The sequence below is a fragment of the Pholcus phalangioides genome, unplaced genomic scaffold (assembly GCF_987345545.1).
Source record: "Pholcus phalangioides strain wild (caught in Gottingen) unplaced genomic scaffold, Ppha-v1.0 ptg000011l_1, whole genome shotgun sequence".
NCBI lineage: Eukaryota > Metazoa > Arthropoda > Arachnida > Araneae > Pholcidae > Pholcus > Pholcus phalangioides.
The window spans coordinates 25,562,246-25,579,119 of record NW_028301604.1 but is presented as its reverse complement, the minus strand read 5'-3'; the positions used below and the strand labels follow the sequence as shown (position 1 = coordinate 25,579,119).

At 37.1% G+C, this 16,874-nt stretch overlaps 1 protein-coding gene across 1 annotated transcript in view; it reads left to right on the top strand.

Moving 5' to 3' along the window:
- Positions 1-16,874, top strand: part of LOC149080270 (excitatory amino acid transporter-like) — a 73,147-nt gene that overhangs the window by 36,164 nt on the left and 20,109 nt on the right. Inside the window, exon 6 of the mRNA XM_089239392.1 lies at positions 10,454-10,687. Within this exon, the coding sequence (XP_089095518.1) occupies positions 10,454-10,687 (234 nt within the window). The remainder of the gene's footprint in view (positions 1-10,453; positions 10,688-16,874) is intronic.

Here is a 16,874-nt window from a genome sequence, read left to right as displayed (position 1 = left end):
AGTCGATGCTCATTCTAAATGGATGGAAGTATACCCGATGAAATCAACAAACACGCTCAAGACAGTTGAATGCCTACGGGACTGTTTCTCTCGATTTGGACTGCCTTTAGTGTTAGTGAGTGACAATGGTCCTCAGTTCATATCACACGAGTTTGAAATATTCATGAGGAATAATGGAATAAAGCACAAAACGTGTGCTCCCTTCAAACCATCAAGCAACGGGCAGGCAGAGCGATACGTTCACACCTTAAAACAATCCCTTCGGGCGATGCAAAGATTTCCCGGAAACATCTACCAAAAAGTGAGCACGTTTTTGCTGAACTACAGAAAAGCGCCGAATGCGACTACCATGCAAAGCCCAGGAATGTTATTCCTAAAAAGAGAAATCCGAACTAGAATAGACTTAGTCTTGCCAAATATCAAGAACAGAGTTCAAGAAAGGATCAGAAATGAGGTCACAGACTTCTATGACCGAACTTTCGAGCCAGGAGATTTTGTGGCTGTGCGAGATTACAGATCCGCCAATAACAAGTGGAAGTTCGGAACTGTTCTCAACAAAGACGGAGTTCTACACTACACTGTGGATGTAAATGGAACTCTCTTCCGACGTCACATCGATCAGATGAGAGCAGCTGGCAATCAAGTTCAGCCAACCTTGGTGATAGCCAGAGTTCCAGGCAAACTTTCATCGGCTCCTGTCGCTTCTGACTCCGGGGTGGAGATTGCTCCAGAGGAACAGACAACTCCGGCAGAGATCAGCGGCGATCTGCCAACACCAGCGACGTCCAGCAAGCCACCAGCGATGTCCAGTACTCCCGTTCCTTTGCGACGTTCCCAACGAACCAGAAAAGTTCCTGTCCGGTTGTATCTTTAAATTAGCGGGGAGGAATGTGGTGTCCTTATAAGAAATGACTAAAAGAACATACAACGCCACCTCAAGTTGTGTAAGGGGAACTAGTGAGTTCCACCTCGGACATCAAGTAGATAAGATGTCTATATGTTCTGCTCTTTCCGCTTTATAAATTCTTCCTATATATATATGTAATCTATCTAAGTCTAACGTAATAATAAATACTCATCAAAATAAATACCCATGTGTTATCCACTCGGCTCACAAAAGTGTTAAAGAAAACACAACACTACTCACATTCTAGTCTAATTTCCTTGACTACTCTTCCCCCGAATTCGTCACCCTGTCCAATAACCTGCTTAGCCCCCCCCCCATTCTTCCTCCTGCAAGTACAACTGTGTCTCTAAGTCCTTTGGTCACTCCCATGCTAACACTCTCTCTTAGCCACTCTTTTAGTCATCCACATGCTTGCACACTATTTTGGTCACTCACGTGCTTGCACATTGTTTTGGTCACTCATATGCTTTCGCACTGTTTTGATTACTCACATGCTTGCATACTGCTTTCTTCAATCTCATACTTATACACGCTCTATGTCACTCTTTTGGTTGTTCACTGACATGGTTCCTTGCATTATGGGTCACTCTTGATCATTTACACTTTTACACATGCTCTATATCATTTTTTTGGTTTATATCATTTTTCACATTCACATGCTTTCACACTGTAGGTCACTCTTTTCATTATTTATATGTTTACACATGCGCTGGATCATTCGTTTGGTCATTAACATGCTTTCACAATCTCTAGGTAGGTGTTTCTCAATCGCCGGGTCGCGGACCAATACCGGGCCCTAATACTAGCCATATTGAGCCGTAAGTGATTCACAGTTTCATTTTTCTTATTAAGTTCTCGTTAGTTGTGTGTATGGCCGAACCTTTCACTTACACAAAAGAGATTTACCTGGCCGCTGGCTTCCAAAGGTTGAAACCATTGCTCCGGGTCAAACTTTTGGTCATTCACATGCTTGCTCAAGCTCCAAGTCACGCTTTTTATCACTCACGTGCTTGCAAACTCTCTAGGTCGCTTTTTTGGTCGCTCACTGATCTAGTCCCTAGCTGTCTGGGCAGATGCGGATTTATTGAGAGTTATACAAATTTTGCCGCCCTTCTCCTATTCTACTAATTTTCTTGGACACTCATTCCAAAAATATGCCGCTCTCTGAATTTTCTGCCCTGGGCTATAGTTCGCTATGCCCACCTGTAAATACGCCACTGATGTTTTTCACCGCAGCTCAGTTGAATTTGTAATACTTACTGAAGTCGTGGACAAAGATAATATGCATAACTTATTATATTATGATAATTGTTACAAAAATTTGGGAATGTTCATCTCATATTTTTGTCGTGCATAACAAATACGTACATTTTAACATTCTACACATTCCGAATTCATATTTGTTTTCATTATTTTTACTCTTCTGATCTACTTCTTTAGAGATGATAACATCCGAGATATTCATAAGGAAAAAATATTTCCTGTATATTTTTGGATTTGTCTTTGTCCATGAAACAAAATTGTAATATAAAAATTAGATAGTTTTTTTTAGTTCCTTTTTTAATGCTAGTAGTGAAGTGTTATTGTTAAGGAGTTGATTAGGTAAAGAGTTATAGAATTTTGGGACAAGATATGAGTGTTTCTTACCAATCGTTTTATAGATTCTAGGGGAGCGAATAGGTGGAGTTGATTCTTGCAGAAGGACGAAAGGTGTTCAGAGGAAAAGAATGCTGTTTTTTAAATAATATAACTATTGACTTGAAGAAATAGAGATGTTGAAGTGGTAAAATATTTTTGGAGAATAAAGTTCGAGTGAGGGAGTACTATAATCGTACGTTAGTTATCGGTCTAATTATATTTTGTGCAAAGTAATCAAAGGATATAAGTTAGTAATGCAGTCACTGCCCCAGGCGGTTAAACCATAGAGTAGTTGTGAGTGGAAAAATCAGTAATACAAAACTAAAAGAAAAGAGGAATTGACATTTGATGTAAAAAATTTATAAATTTGAGGTAAAAAAATGTATACAACAGATAACGGAGATTGTTGTGAAGTTTTGTAAAGAGAATTCCGTTCAAGGTTGGAGTAAATATAAACGCCGAGATATTTGACGGAATTCAATTGTTCAAGAGTATTACACATACAATCGTTAAGGGAGCAATATTAATATTATGGATATATTATATCGTTAAGGGAGCAACAATATTAATATTATGTAGAGGGCTGTTATGTAATGAAGAATTGATAAACTTTTTTTTAATGCATTAATAGTTAATTTATTAGTTGAAAACCAGTTACGCACCTAAGCGCCCGAGTGGCGCAGTGATAAGATGCTCGTCTTCCACTATGAAGGTTACCATCAAGGTCCACGGGTTCAAATTCAGGCATAAAACATTAGAAGAAAGTTCTTTACCTACCGCGCCTGGGGCGACCACGGATGGATGGAGCCTTCATTTCTCACCCAGCTCCACTGGTTGGAAACTGCCGTATGGCGATATATGACCGGAGTTGGTGAGCAATAAAGTAGTTACACACTTCAATTAAGTCATAGTTAATTGCTTCAATCAAAGTTTAGTAGACTTTAGTACTATATATGAAGTATGATTACCATCAGCAAATTTTATTATGTTACCAACAATGTTAAGGTTGCAAAAGTCATGTTAAGGTTGCAAAAGTCATGTTAAGATTGCATTAATTAAAATGAGGAATAATGAAGGACCAAGAACAGAGCCTTGGGGAAAGCCATTAATATTTTTCATAATATCACTATGTTTATCATCGCATTTAACTAATTGGTATCTGTTATTGGTATCTTGGACACTTCTTAGGAAATTATACGAGTTATCAACAGTGCCGTCTTAATGTAATGTATGGGCCCACCCGAGCAGGGCCCAGGGGCCACAGAAAAATGAGAAGTATATGACATGAATGTCGCTCTCCACTTGTTAATACAAGATATACAGAAGACTGAATGTTGTGAAGATATTTATTATTTGGGATGTTAAAACTCATCTCTGCCTCTGTGGTCAGAGCACTCGTCCGGAAATCGGGGGACCCGGGTTCGACTCCCGGTAGAGGCAGAGATGAGTTTTTCCTTCCTTAAAAAAAAAAAAAAAATTGACATCCCAAATAATAAATATCTTCACAACATCCAGTCTTCTGTATATCTTGCAAATGAGAAGTAGTTGAGTTTTTCGAAAATTTTCCAGGTAGTACCATGGTGCTCTTAGGACGACCCTGTTTATCAATGTTAGAATAAACATTAGACCTAAAATGTAGAAGAGTGAATTCTGTGTTTTTTTGTTTTTTTTTGTTAGAGATACATGTTGTGTGTGGAGAAAAAGTTAGACATACGTAAAAAAGAAAAGAGTCGAGAGAGATTTTATTATTGTTTCAAATAGCTTAGAAACAGAACTAAGGATTCAAATAAGTCTGTAGTTATCGAGGTAGTTAGAATCACTGGATTTATAAATCGGAATAACTAATGCAATTTTCCAAGTATCCGGAAAAGCACCTTCCGGAATGCAAGAACTGAAGAACTGATAAGATTAGACTTGGTGGATTTTCAGTCTCATATTTTCATTTGAGGAGGGTTTGGGATATTTTCATTTGAGGAGGGTTTGATATTTTTATTTGGAAATGATTTGATATTTTCGTTTCAAAAGGGTTCGATATTTTCAGTTGACAAAGATTTAATATATTTATTTGAAAAGGGCTTGATATTTTCATTTGAGAATGGTTTTATAATTTCAGTTGAGAAAGGCAGTGCACCTATATATGTTCAGTACATAGCAATTTTGGTCAGATAAAAATACACACAAACGCTTCACCTTTTTTTTTTCGTTTTCCCCTGAACAAGATTTTGGGGGAAAGACACAACCTTCTTTCTCTTTTGTTTGTACTGTAAAAAATAAAAAGTGTGGAGGAATCTCCATCGGTCACCAAATTTTAATAAAAATAATTGAAAAAAAATTAACAATAAAAATAACGTTGCTAGTAAGAATAAAAATAAAATTAAAATATCGAATGATTAATAAAATGAAATTGAAATAAATTAAAAAAAAATAATAACAAGACATTTGAAATTAATAAAATAATAAGAAAAATGATATATTAACAACTAAAAAAATAAAACGGATCAAAATAATCTACTATGAGATGGTTGATTGAATGCATTTTCTTTACAAATTTGTTGTATCTCTCACTAAATTTAAATGTATTTGTCTGTATTTAAATACACTCATGTCCATAAATTAAGGATAATGCCAGCTCCGGCAAATAAAGGTTCAGAAACAAAACAAACGTTACTTATTCATAAAGCCCATTTATTAAACAAAAGATAAAGAACAAAAACGATGATGTATGTATGATACCATTCATAAAAACTACGATTTTTGCTCCCTGGAGCAATTGTAAAAAATATCTCCTTTACAAAAACTTATTATTACATGGTTGGTATGATGGTTAATACATTGTATGTCTCCCATGCGATGAAATACAGTCCGTACAACGCCTGGGCATGCTGAGTATCAAATTATCGATCTGATCTTGGGGAAGATCACTCCACTCAGCAAGCTATGCTCTCCGAAGTTCCGGTATACATGTAGGAGGTGATTGACGGGCTGCAACTCGTCGGCCAAGCATGTCCCACACATGCTCTGTCGGATTCAAGTCAGGTGAGAATGCTGGCCATTCCATACGGGTTATATCCTCAGATTCAAGACATTCGTTTACGATGTTTGCTCGGTGAGGACGGGCGTTGTCATCCATAAACACAAATTCTGCGCCCATGGCACCCCTAAACAAACGTACATGTTGTTCCGGAATGATGTCCCGATAAATTTGGTCTTTCATGATTCCGGTTTGAGCATGCAGATCTGTTCTGGAACCCAGTATAATTCCACCCCAAACGAGCAATGATACACCACCGTAACGGTGTCGTTCAATGATGTTGTCTTGGTGGTAACGGGTACCTGGTGTTCTCCATATGAAAGTCTGACGTGAATCAGACTGCAAGCTAAACCTTGCCAAATACCGGTCTTCATTCGGCGTTGTAACTCGGGGGCGACCTGTACTGTAACTTCTACTGACATTTCCGTTATCTTGGAATCGTTGCCAAAGCCTAGAGATGACACTTTGGGCAATTCCAAGTTCCTCGGATACTTCCATCTGAGTACGCCCACATTCCAGGCGGCCGATAATTCTACCACGTAAAAAATCATCCACATGCGTCCTCTGTGTCGTAACTATTCGCTTATGGCACTGAGCACCTTACAGAACTCTTGTGAACAATTTCACTTCTTTGCCACCATTACTTATATACCCCCCCCCCCTTACACTCTCGTCATTGTTACGTACTATCGGCATCATCTGGTGGCTTCCTGAAATTTGCATATCATTCTTGCAGATGTGTGTGATAATTCTATAGGTGAAATTTTTACTTTAGATTTCGATTTCCGTGTGATTTTGAATTATCCTTAATTTATGGACATGAGTGTAATATAGATATATATATATTATATAGAAAGCACATTGAATACCTGAACGCGTGTAGGGACCGAAACAAGCCATGTATTCAACGAAACATATTTATTGATAAGGGAAAGTGTACAACTCCAATTAAAAAAATTAGAATATCGTGAGAAATGCATTACATGATTTACAAATTGATTTTATTTCACCGGAATGAAAATATGTCCACAATTTCCAAACTACGTCGACTGATTCTACATACTTTGCGTAAAAATGTAACATATAAATAAAAACTGAAACTTTAAAAATTTAGAAAAATCGGCACACACACACACACACACACACACGCATTTCGTAAAAATCACAAAATTACAGTAATTTTTAACTTGATTCAAAAAATTACGATAATGCTACAAAACTTATGAGAAATCATTAAAAATGGAATCAATTAAATGTTGAATATTTTGTGGCATCTCCCTTAGCTTTAATAACCTCTCGTAAACGATTTTGCAAAAAATAATTGCAAAAAAATCTAGTGGATTACTGCATTTTTTCCGATACTTGCCCACGTGGTCTTCAAACTCGTTAAACGTTCATTTTTGCCTTTTGGAGCAAACTTTTGAAGGCGTTTCTTCACGACACCTTATAAATTCTCCATGAGGCTCAAATCTGGTGAATTTGATGACCAATTTAATTTGTTTTTTCTTCGAGCCAAGCAGTGGTCAGTTTCGAAGTGTGAGAAGATGCACAGTCTTGTTAAAATCAACATCCAATAAATCTTCAGAAGATGGTATCGTGCAGTATTCTAGAATTTCTCGATATACATCGGAATTTACACATCCAGTCAAAATACAAAGCCTCCCTGGGTCCTGAGCGCTCATACAACCCCATACCATAACGCTACGAAAGCGGTGAAATCTCACGATGTTTTTAAGAGTCTGTCCTGCCTCGTCGTAGTAATTGGCTTAAAGCCAGTATTTGCGCGTTTTCTCTGAAAATTGCTATCATTTGAATGATGTCTTAAAAGTTTACTCACACTTGCTTGAGAACATTACTTTCTAGGCGATCATCTGCTGAGTAAATCCTTTGCGGAGATTCACTTCCAGAGATTTTATATATATAGAGACCTGTTAAATCTTTCTTTCGACCCATTTTCAACACACAACTGAATAAAACCGGTTTGCAAAAAGCGAGCCTTTATATACACACACAAAGGTTTTTAACAGCTGGCTGATGCGAACATATATTTTTGGAAAGAGAGAAAATTCAACTGCCCCGCAGGGAATCGAACCTACGTCCTTTCACTTCCGGGTGAACACCCTGGACCCCTAGACTGCAGGGGAAACGAATACCTCAATCTTTCCTTGGAGCTCGTGTGCACTGAACGGGACCGTACATGGAAGGTAGGACAATTCAGGCCAAAGCTCACAATTGCTCACGATGTCACCAGATGGCGACTTAACCGAGGATGATCGTCCTCGGATAATTCCTCGCATCCTCGAATAAGTCGCCATCTGGTCAGCAATTGTGAGCTTCGGCCTGAATTGTCCGCCCGTCCATGTACGGTCCCGTTCAGTGCACACGAGCTCCAAGGAAAGATTGTGATATTCGTTGATGTAATTCAATCACACATCACTCACTTCACTTCAGTAATATAGATGACAGCACTAAAAATCAAAACACAACAGTACATATGCATTCAGACTGTTAGGTACACACACAGTTACTCCTCCGGCACAACTCGCTAGGTAGTAAACCGCCCATAAATGGTGATAGACCTGAGTTGTGCTCGGTTTGAAAGAAAGAAAGGTATTCGTTGCCCATGTAGTCTAGTGGTTTAAGGCGTTCACCCGGAAGTAAAAGGACGTGGGTTCGATTCCCGCTGGCAGTTGAGTTTTCCACTCTTTCCAAAAATATATCTTCGCATCAGCCAGCTGTTAAAAACCTTTGGTGCCATTCAAGTTTTACGTAAGCAAATTTATAGCCATTTTTGACCCTCTCCTTCCTTGTCAGCAAAAGTCAGCAAGACTCTAACCCCCCCCCTTGTCAGCAAAATTTTGTCATCACTGCCCCCATCTCTTAACGCATAATGGTGGGATCAGAAACGTACGCGGAAGGAGGCATAGGGGGCTCGTGCGCCTCCCCCCCCCCCCACAGACGAAAAAGAAATTTTTTTAATGCAAAAAATATTTTTAAAAAATAAAAATTTCGAAAGAAAATACCTTTATATGTTATTATTATAATCAATTTCTGTTAATTTCAATGCTATTTGAAGGGTAAGAACTCAAAATTTTTCTTTAAAAAATTCATTGCGACACACCCTTTAAGCCATATATGGTAAACCCTTGACCAGCAGACCCATTGTGGCCCTGAAGGTTATCTGATGTGGCTTGCTCCAAACATAATTTTGTAAAAATGGACTAAATGGCACATTTACAAATCGCTTAAATGGCCCGTGGCACAATTCCAGAGCATTTAAGTGGCCTGTGGCACATTTTCAGATCACTGAAGTAGGCCTCAAAGATCACTTTCATATTCAAAGATCACCTAAGTAACCTGCGACACAGTTACAGAACACTTAAACGATCCTTGGCACATTTAGAGATCCCTTGAGTGACATGTGGCACAGGTTTAGAGCACTTAAGCGGCCCCCAGTGCGGTTCTACATCACTCAAGTTACCCGTAGAACATTCCCAAATTACTTAAGTGATCCGTGGCATAATTACGGATCACTTGAATAATGCGTGGCACAGTTAAAGAGCACTTAAGCACCCTGGAAACATTTCCAGAGCACTTGAAGGATCCGTGAAACATTTAGAGATCATTAAAGTGGCTCTGTAGGGGACTTACCAATAGGTAGAATGTTAGTTCAGGTGCCCGATAACTATCGAAAGGTTTTTTCCGTTTTTGGCGCAACGAATAAGATGCCATTTAGTATATTTCATATCATCATAAAGGGTTGTTGATGACGTAAGCATCATCCAAACCCCCATCCCCCTTGTCATTAAAAGTCAGCAAATCGGAAGCTCCCCATCGGTGCTGACGTAATACTTGAATGACCCCTTTGTATGGATAGCGAAGAGTGACGTCATCCTCAGCCTTTATGCCTAACGGCTTCGCGATAGCGTGATTTATGCAAATTTTAGCACTGACACTTATTCAATCAGAAATTCCCCCATTATTCCAATATTTTGAATCATCTCTTCTGATTTTATTCTAATTTCTTGAATACCTTGAATATTTTTAAAAAAATATCTTATTGCAATTTTGAACACGTAACAAAAGTCATAGGTAAGTTCAATTCATTTTCTAAACGACTCCTATTTTTTTCATTCACTTCCGTTGTTTATTTTTCCGGTGATACTCTGTTGAAGAAAAGAAAACGACGACTTTTTGCGTCATTCTAATTTTTTAATCGGAGTTGTACAATGAGCGTACTGCACCAGTGTGCTCAAGGTTGCCAAGAAAAAAATTATCAACAGTGCATGTTTTTACTAGCTGGTCATTACTATCATTTCTTTCGATTTGCTTCATTGAATCATGTCGAAAGGAGTTGTTCTTTCAATACCTAGAAAACGAGAAATTTGTGATTTTCAAAACAAATACGGACTAGAAGTATTATTTCCCTTTGTGTTTGTTTATTTTGTTTTGTACTTCGCTAAATTTATGCAGAATTAAAAGAATTTCCATAGTAAAAAAGTGCATATGTATCTCAAGTTTTATATCAAGAAATATTCAAGTAATTGTACACAGTTTTTACAATTTTACGAATTTTCTCATCTTAAAACTGAATGCATATAAAATAGGTTATTTTATTTATTGAGTAACACTAATAAGACACTGAGATACAGAAGTTCACACATAATAAATGTGGGAATTTATGTAATGAAGCTTCTCTCTCTCTGAAACGCTATTCCAACCATAATCCGATGTAATGCCAAACTCGTTACAGCGATAAAATTATCTGGGACCGCAGAGTAAGAATAATATCTTTAGTCTATGTCTGGGACGGAGGACGGATGGTGGCGTTACAACGTGCTTCAACCTGTATATTTAATTTTATTATTGCTTTCTAGGTACTCGCCCATTGGCATCCTTTCCTTGATTGCCGGAAAAATTATGGCTATCGATGATCTCGCTGAAACGGCCGAACAACTTGGTCTGTACATGTTGACTGTTCTTACAGGTTTAGCTATTCATGCCTGTGTTACGTTACCATTTCTATACTTCATTTTCACGCATAAGAATCCGTTATCATTCTTCAGAGGAATGTTGCAGGCTTGGGTTACGGCTCTAGGAACGGCGTCAAGGTAAATAAGTTGAAAGTTTTTTTTTTTAACTCGCGTAAGCCAGTTGATTTTACTGCAGGTTATCACAAATAGAATGTGTGGGTCTTAATGATTTATCATTCCGAAAGATCAGTGCTGGCTTACTGCTGTTCTAAACTGAAAATTATTTTTTAGAGATAACGTCTCTGTTCATGACCGGATCTAGAGCAGTGTTTCTCAACCGCCGGGCCTTAACAATATCCACACCGGGCCGTGAGTGATTCGCAGTTTCATTTTTTCCATTAATTTCTCGTTAGTTGTGTGTATGACCGGGCCTTTCACTTACACAAAAGAAATTTACCGGACGGCGAGCTTCCAAAGGTTGAGAACCGTTGATCTAGAGGAAAATAAAGGGAGTAATTGCCCTCCCGGGCGCCAATCTTGAAGTGACAGCACATTTTAGACATAAAAATTGAAAAAAAAATCTGCGTAAGAATCTCGAGCGATAGAAGTGAAACTTCCAGGTTTGACACGACTAAATTCACCTCAATTGAATTTAATTATTTAAAATTGAATTTAGACATTTTATAAACTCAATTAAATGCCGCAATAATCCTATAGTAAACTCCATGTGTGGCAGATTAGTTCACTAAATATTTCTGGCCTTGGTTGGCACTAAATCAGAGAGGTGGGGGATTTATACCTGGAGAGACTGAAGTCTAGTACAGGAATGAAGAGGAAGAAAAATAAAAAATTAGAGATGAAAAAAATTGTGAGACGAGCCGGAATCAAACCCGTAACCTCTGGATTGTGAGTCCTAGGCTCCATGGGACTATTCAAGTATTACGTCAGCCGCTTTTAGCCATTGTTGACCACCTCCCAAAACTTTCAGTAAAACTCTGACCCCCTTGTCAGTTCTGCCCCCTAACGCACATTTGGATCAGAGACGTACACGAGGGAGGGGGGCGAGCCTTCCCCATGCCCCCCTACTCCCCAGACGATCAAATATTTATTTTTTGATGCACAAAAATATTTAAAAATGATTAAAATATCGGAAGAAAATGCATTGATATGTTATCCTAATAAATTTCTGTTGATTTCAATGCTACTTAAAGACTAAGAACTAAAAATATATCTTTAACGAATTCATTGCGACCTTACCCTTTACGCCAGCGTTTCTCAACCTTTTGAAGTTAGCGGCACCCTTGGGAATAACATTAAAAACTTGGGGCACCCTTCCTTGAACACAGAATACGGTTTACTAAAACAGAAATCACTGAGTAAAAATGCATCAGTATAGTTTTGTTCGATAAATAGATAATGTTAAACTTGTGATTGATGCTTAGAGCACAGATACTTGAAATCAGGCCTTTCAGTTGGCAACGAAACACGTAGATTGTCCTCAAGGTCTTGCGGTCTATTTCTTGACAAATGGCAACACTACACATAACAAGCATAACACAGAAACAAACTTTAGGTTTTGCTCACTACACATACACGCACATTTCGGCACGTACCAATTCGTTAGAAATTCCGCAGAGGAATGTGTATGAGGTGCATGTACGGTTGAGTAGTAGTACTCTATTTCTTGCTTTGTATTTTATTGTTGCCATAACAGAGAAGGCTTGCTCGCATAGATATGATGTTGAAAAGGGCAAAAGTGCGTTAATTGCTTTTTCATTAGATTAATATACTCCTCTCTCAATCCAAGCCAAAAAGCAGCTCCTTATTCTTGATAAACTTACCTTTTAATGTGGAATCAGCGCAAAGATCAATAAATTCATCTCGTTCACAAGCAGTGAAATTTATTTCCTCCGCACTGTCTGCGAAATCAAATGGTGAGACAACCCAGTCGAAATTCTCAGTGGAAAGAACATATATCATTGTGTGTGGATCTTGCAATCTTGATAAGTGTTAACAAATGAGGTCTTTCAGGTTTCAGTTTAGGCCCCTTTCACACGGAGCGGATGCGGGACCTTATACCCTTTCACACGAGCACTAAAGATGCGGGCAAAATGCCCGCATCTTTAGTTTGAAATCCGTGCATAAAAACTATTTTTTCGCATTTTTTGTAATTATTTTTCTCTTTTATCCCTAATTCAGAGTGCCCATAGGCAGCCTAGAGCCATTCTTTGGTGGTTTAGAGCCCCATAGAATATGGGTATAAAGATGCCTTCATTCCGATTCTCACAAGTAGTCGATGAGGGAAAATATCTTAAAATATTTTCAAGATTTTGAAAAAAAAATCTGTCTTTTCGGAAAAATATGAAAGAAAAATTCCAAAAACATCCGATGATGTTCCAAAAAAAAAAAAAATTCAGGAGAGAAGACTTTGCAAGTAGAAAAAAAGGGGAGGGTGGAGAATTTCAAAATGTCTGTGCTTAGAAATATTCACATCACAATTCTGTCTAAGGCCGGGATTACACTATAAAAGTTTGATAAAAGATATTTTATAAAACTTGAAAAATTCAACCAATAAGTGCATCGGTTACATTCCAGCAAATGCAACCGGAGATCTTATTGGTTGAATTTTTCAAGTTTTATCAAGGAGCTTTTATAAAACTTGTAAAATGCAACCAATGGGCGGATCAGTTAAGTTCGCTCGAATGTAACAGATGTGTTTATTGGTTAAATTTTTCAAGTTTTATAAAAGAATTTTTAATCAAAGTTTTATAGGGTAATACCAGCCTTATGCCGGGATTACACTATAAAAGTTTTGTAGAAGCTCTTTGATAAAACGTGAAAAATTTAACCCATAAGATCACCGGTTGCATTTCCTTGAATGCAACCGATGAGCCCATTAGTTGAATTTTTCAAATTTTATAAAAGATCATTTATAAAACTTTTATAGTGTAATCCCGGCATACGGTCTTAAGCCCAGATTACACTATAAAAATTTTCTAATAATTCTTTTAAAAATGCAACCAATAAGCTGATCGGTCGAGTGGTTATAGTGACGGACTCGCGATGCGAGGATCCGGGTTCGAACCCCACAGTGGTAGTCGGCTGAAGTTGGTTTTCTGTGGTTCCCAACTTCAAGGCGCAAATGCGAGCCGATCTCCCCGTTAAAAAGTCTCGCCACAGAGAGCAACAGTCCTACAACGATAAATCATTCAATCATAACACTTCACTCATAGTTAGAAAAACTTGTGGCAGATGGCAGCATTACACATAATAAGCATTACAGAGAAACAAAAAAAACTTCACGTCAGGTTTCAGTACACGCACATTCCCGCGTGTACCGATTCGTGGGGGTGGGGGGGGAGGGTGTGGGCGAGCCAAAAAAAATGGCTCGGGGATCCAAAATGTTCTTAAGTCAGCCACCTCGTTGGGCAATTTGCCTGTTGTGGCGTTGTATTTGTATTTGCTCGAATGCAATCGATAAATTTATTGGTTGCTTTTTTCAAGTTTTATAAAATAACTTTCATAAACCTTTTATAGTGTAATACCGGCCTTAGATTAGTCACTTCTGAAATATAAAATTTCACTTTTTTTTGTTAGACTCAATATCGAGTAAAATATTTTCATTTTATTTTTTATTTATTTTTATTTTTTATAATACAAAGCTACAGGTTTAGACCCAATTACAGCTTTCAGTAAAAATAAAAATTTGCACAGAATAGAAAAAACGACATGATAAAGTACACAAAAGACAAATAAAAAGTAACAAAAAATTACGCAAAATACAAATTCTATACAAAGATATATACAACGCAATCACAGCAAAAATCTTCTAAAGTCGGTAACAGACGAATGAAAAATATCCAGATGTTGAGGAAGCGCATTATAAAATTCGGAAAATCTGTTTACAGCACAGTAATTACCAATATTAGTATTATATGATTTGATGGCAAATAAACAATTAGATCTTGTATTGTGACACTTAATATTGAAACAGATTTCGTTAAGAATGGGTATACAATCAATATGGTTAGTCAACAGTTTCTTGAAAAAAATAACGAGCAAGTACTCTCTGCGTTTTTGTAAGCTATTGACATTGAAACTGTTTCGTAGATGAGTGGCAGATAGAATATTGTTATAAGGACCATATTTTTTGAAATATAAATACCTTAGAAAATTGTTTTGAATAATTTCAAGACTCATAATATGGCAAGCGTGAAATGGGTTCCAGATAATTGAAGCATATTCAAGTTTAGATCTTATAAGCGTATTAAAAAGGGATATTAACGTATTACTATCCTTGAAATCTCTCGACATTCTTTTAAGCAAACCAAGTTTTTTATATGACACAGATCAAAGATTTTTAATGTGATCAGCAAAGTTAAAATTGGTACTATAAATAACTCCCAAATAGGTCGCAGAGGTTCTTCTAAGCAATTGGCTATTATTAATGTTATACGTAAAAAAGATTGGATTCTTTTTGTGAGTGAATGAAAGAACAAAACATTTATCAATATTAAGATTAAGTCTATTAAGTAAACACCATTCGTGAAGTAAAGACAACTCATTTTAAAGGTTATAACATACATCAATACAATCAATACTTTTAAAAATCTTCAAATCATCAGCAAAGAGTAGACAATTTTTGAAAAGTGCGGATAGATCATTGATAAAAATGATAAATAACAACGGGCCTAGCACAGATCCCCGAGGGACACCAGAACTAGCAACAAAACCTTGGCTTAAATTGGATTTATAGGAAACATACAACATTCTGTTGGATAAGTAGGAAATAAACCAATACTTGTAGATTTCGGGGGGGGGGGCATCAAAATTATTCAAGTGCTTGGGGCCTTCAAACGCCTTAATCCGACCCTAAGTGAACGCCATAAGTGGATAACGTTGTTTAATAAAAGTATTTTTTTTAAGTTTAAAAAACTTAAAAAGATTAAAAAAATTAAAAAAATGTATATATATATATATATATATTTAAAATAATATTTTTCAAATATTTATATTTTTTAAATTTAAATATTTAAAAAGAAAAAAATTAAAATTTTTTAATTAAATTTAAAAGTTATATTAAAGTGTGTAGCCAATTAAATGCTCGTAATGAACAGAACGGCTTATAATTTTAGTCCCGTCAGTGGCCGTTGTTGACAAGTTTTATTGTATAAAATTGTAAAGTATGGACAAAAAAGGCAGTTAAAGTTGCTATATCTCCATCTCAGAAGGAAACGGGGGGGGGGGATAGACGTGTGTGGGTACATTCTATTGATGAACAGGGACCTTCATATGATGTTTTTAAGGGTATTTATGGCAAATAATTGAAAAAATTCCATGCAAAATCATCTTTAAAAAGTAGGCAAAGATGCGGACGAATTGGCTCCGCATCGTGTGAATAGCTTCAAATAACCCAATCGTCAAAATTCTATGTGCGGATGCGGAACCCGCACTTAGGTTTTGACACATGCGGACGACGTCCGGACCCACATGAACATTTCGTAGGTGCGGGAAAATTTCAGCTCGTCTTGAAATGCTCAGTATATTCCAATTGTTAAAACTTGTCCGTGAAAGGGGCCTTATCCGAAGGTGCGTATGTGTGATAGCATTCTCCACACTATTAATAAGGTGGAAACACGCTACACTGACGTGGCGTGTAACTACTCCACGTCAGATAGCACGGGATCATATCAGACATTATATGGTGTGTACATTGGTCTGATGTTTTTGAAGATGCACAAGGCATGATGACGAATTTGTGAAATCTTATTCGTGGAAATTCTGTGACGTACAAACTGATACGTGTTTTTGGATGACCTTGATGAGAAAGAGAAAGAAATGACTGCATTAATTGTTGCAGTAAAGTGTTCGATAAGAATGTGCATGCATCCTATAAAGGGCTGCCTTTGTCATGCATGGGGTCCGTCGCGAAAATAATATCTTTGCCCCTCAGCCCCGCTTTTTTTTCTTCTGTGAAAGAGAGGAATCGAAAATTCAAAAAATGGAAATCATGAAAATTCGAAATAAATGCAAGGAGAAATTTTTTTTTCAGAATTGGTGAAAATATAGAATACTAGAAATATAGTGAAACCTCGCTACAGCGTTGCTCGATACAACGATAAATCCCTTTACAACGATATTTTTTCAAGTCTTGCTCAGAAATGCCTATATTCGAATGTTACACTGTTGCCTCTCGATATTTTAATAACACTGGTAAACAAAATTTCACTTTTTTCGTGTTTCTTTGATCAAATAGGGTCATTCTTATAGTATTTTCCCCACTGATTCCAAATCTGCTTTTAGAATTTGTGTCAGGCATAGTTTT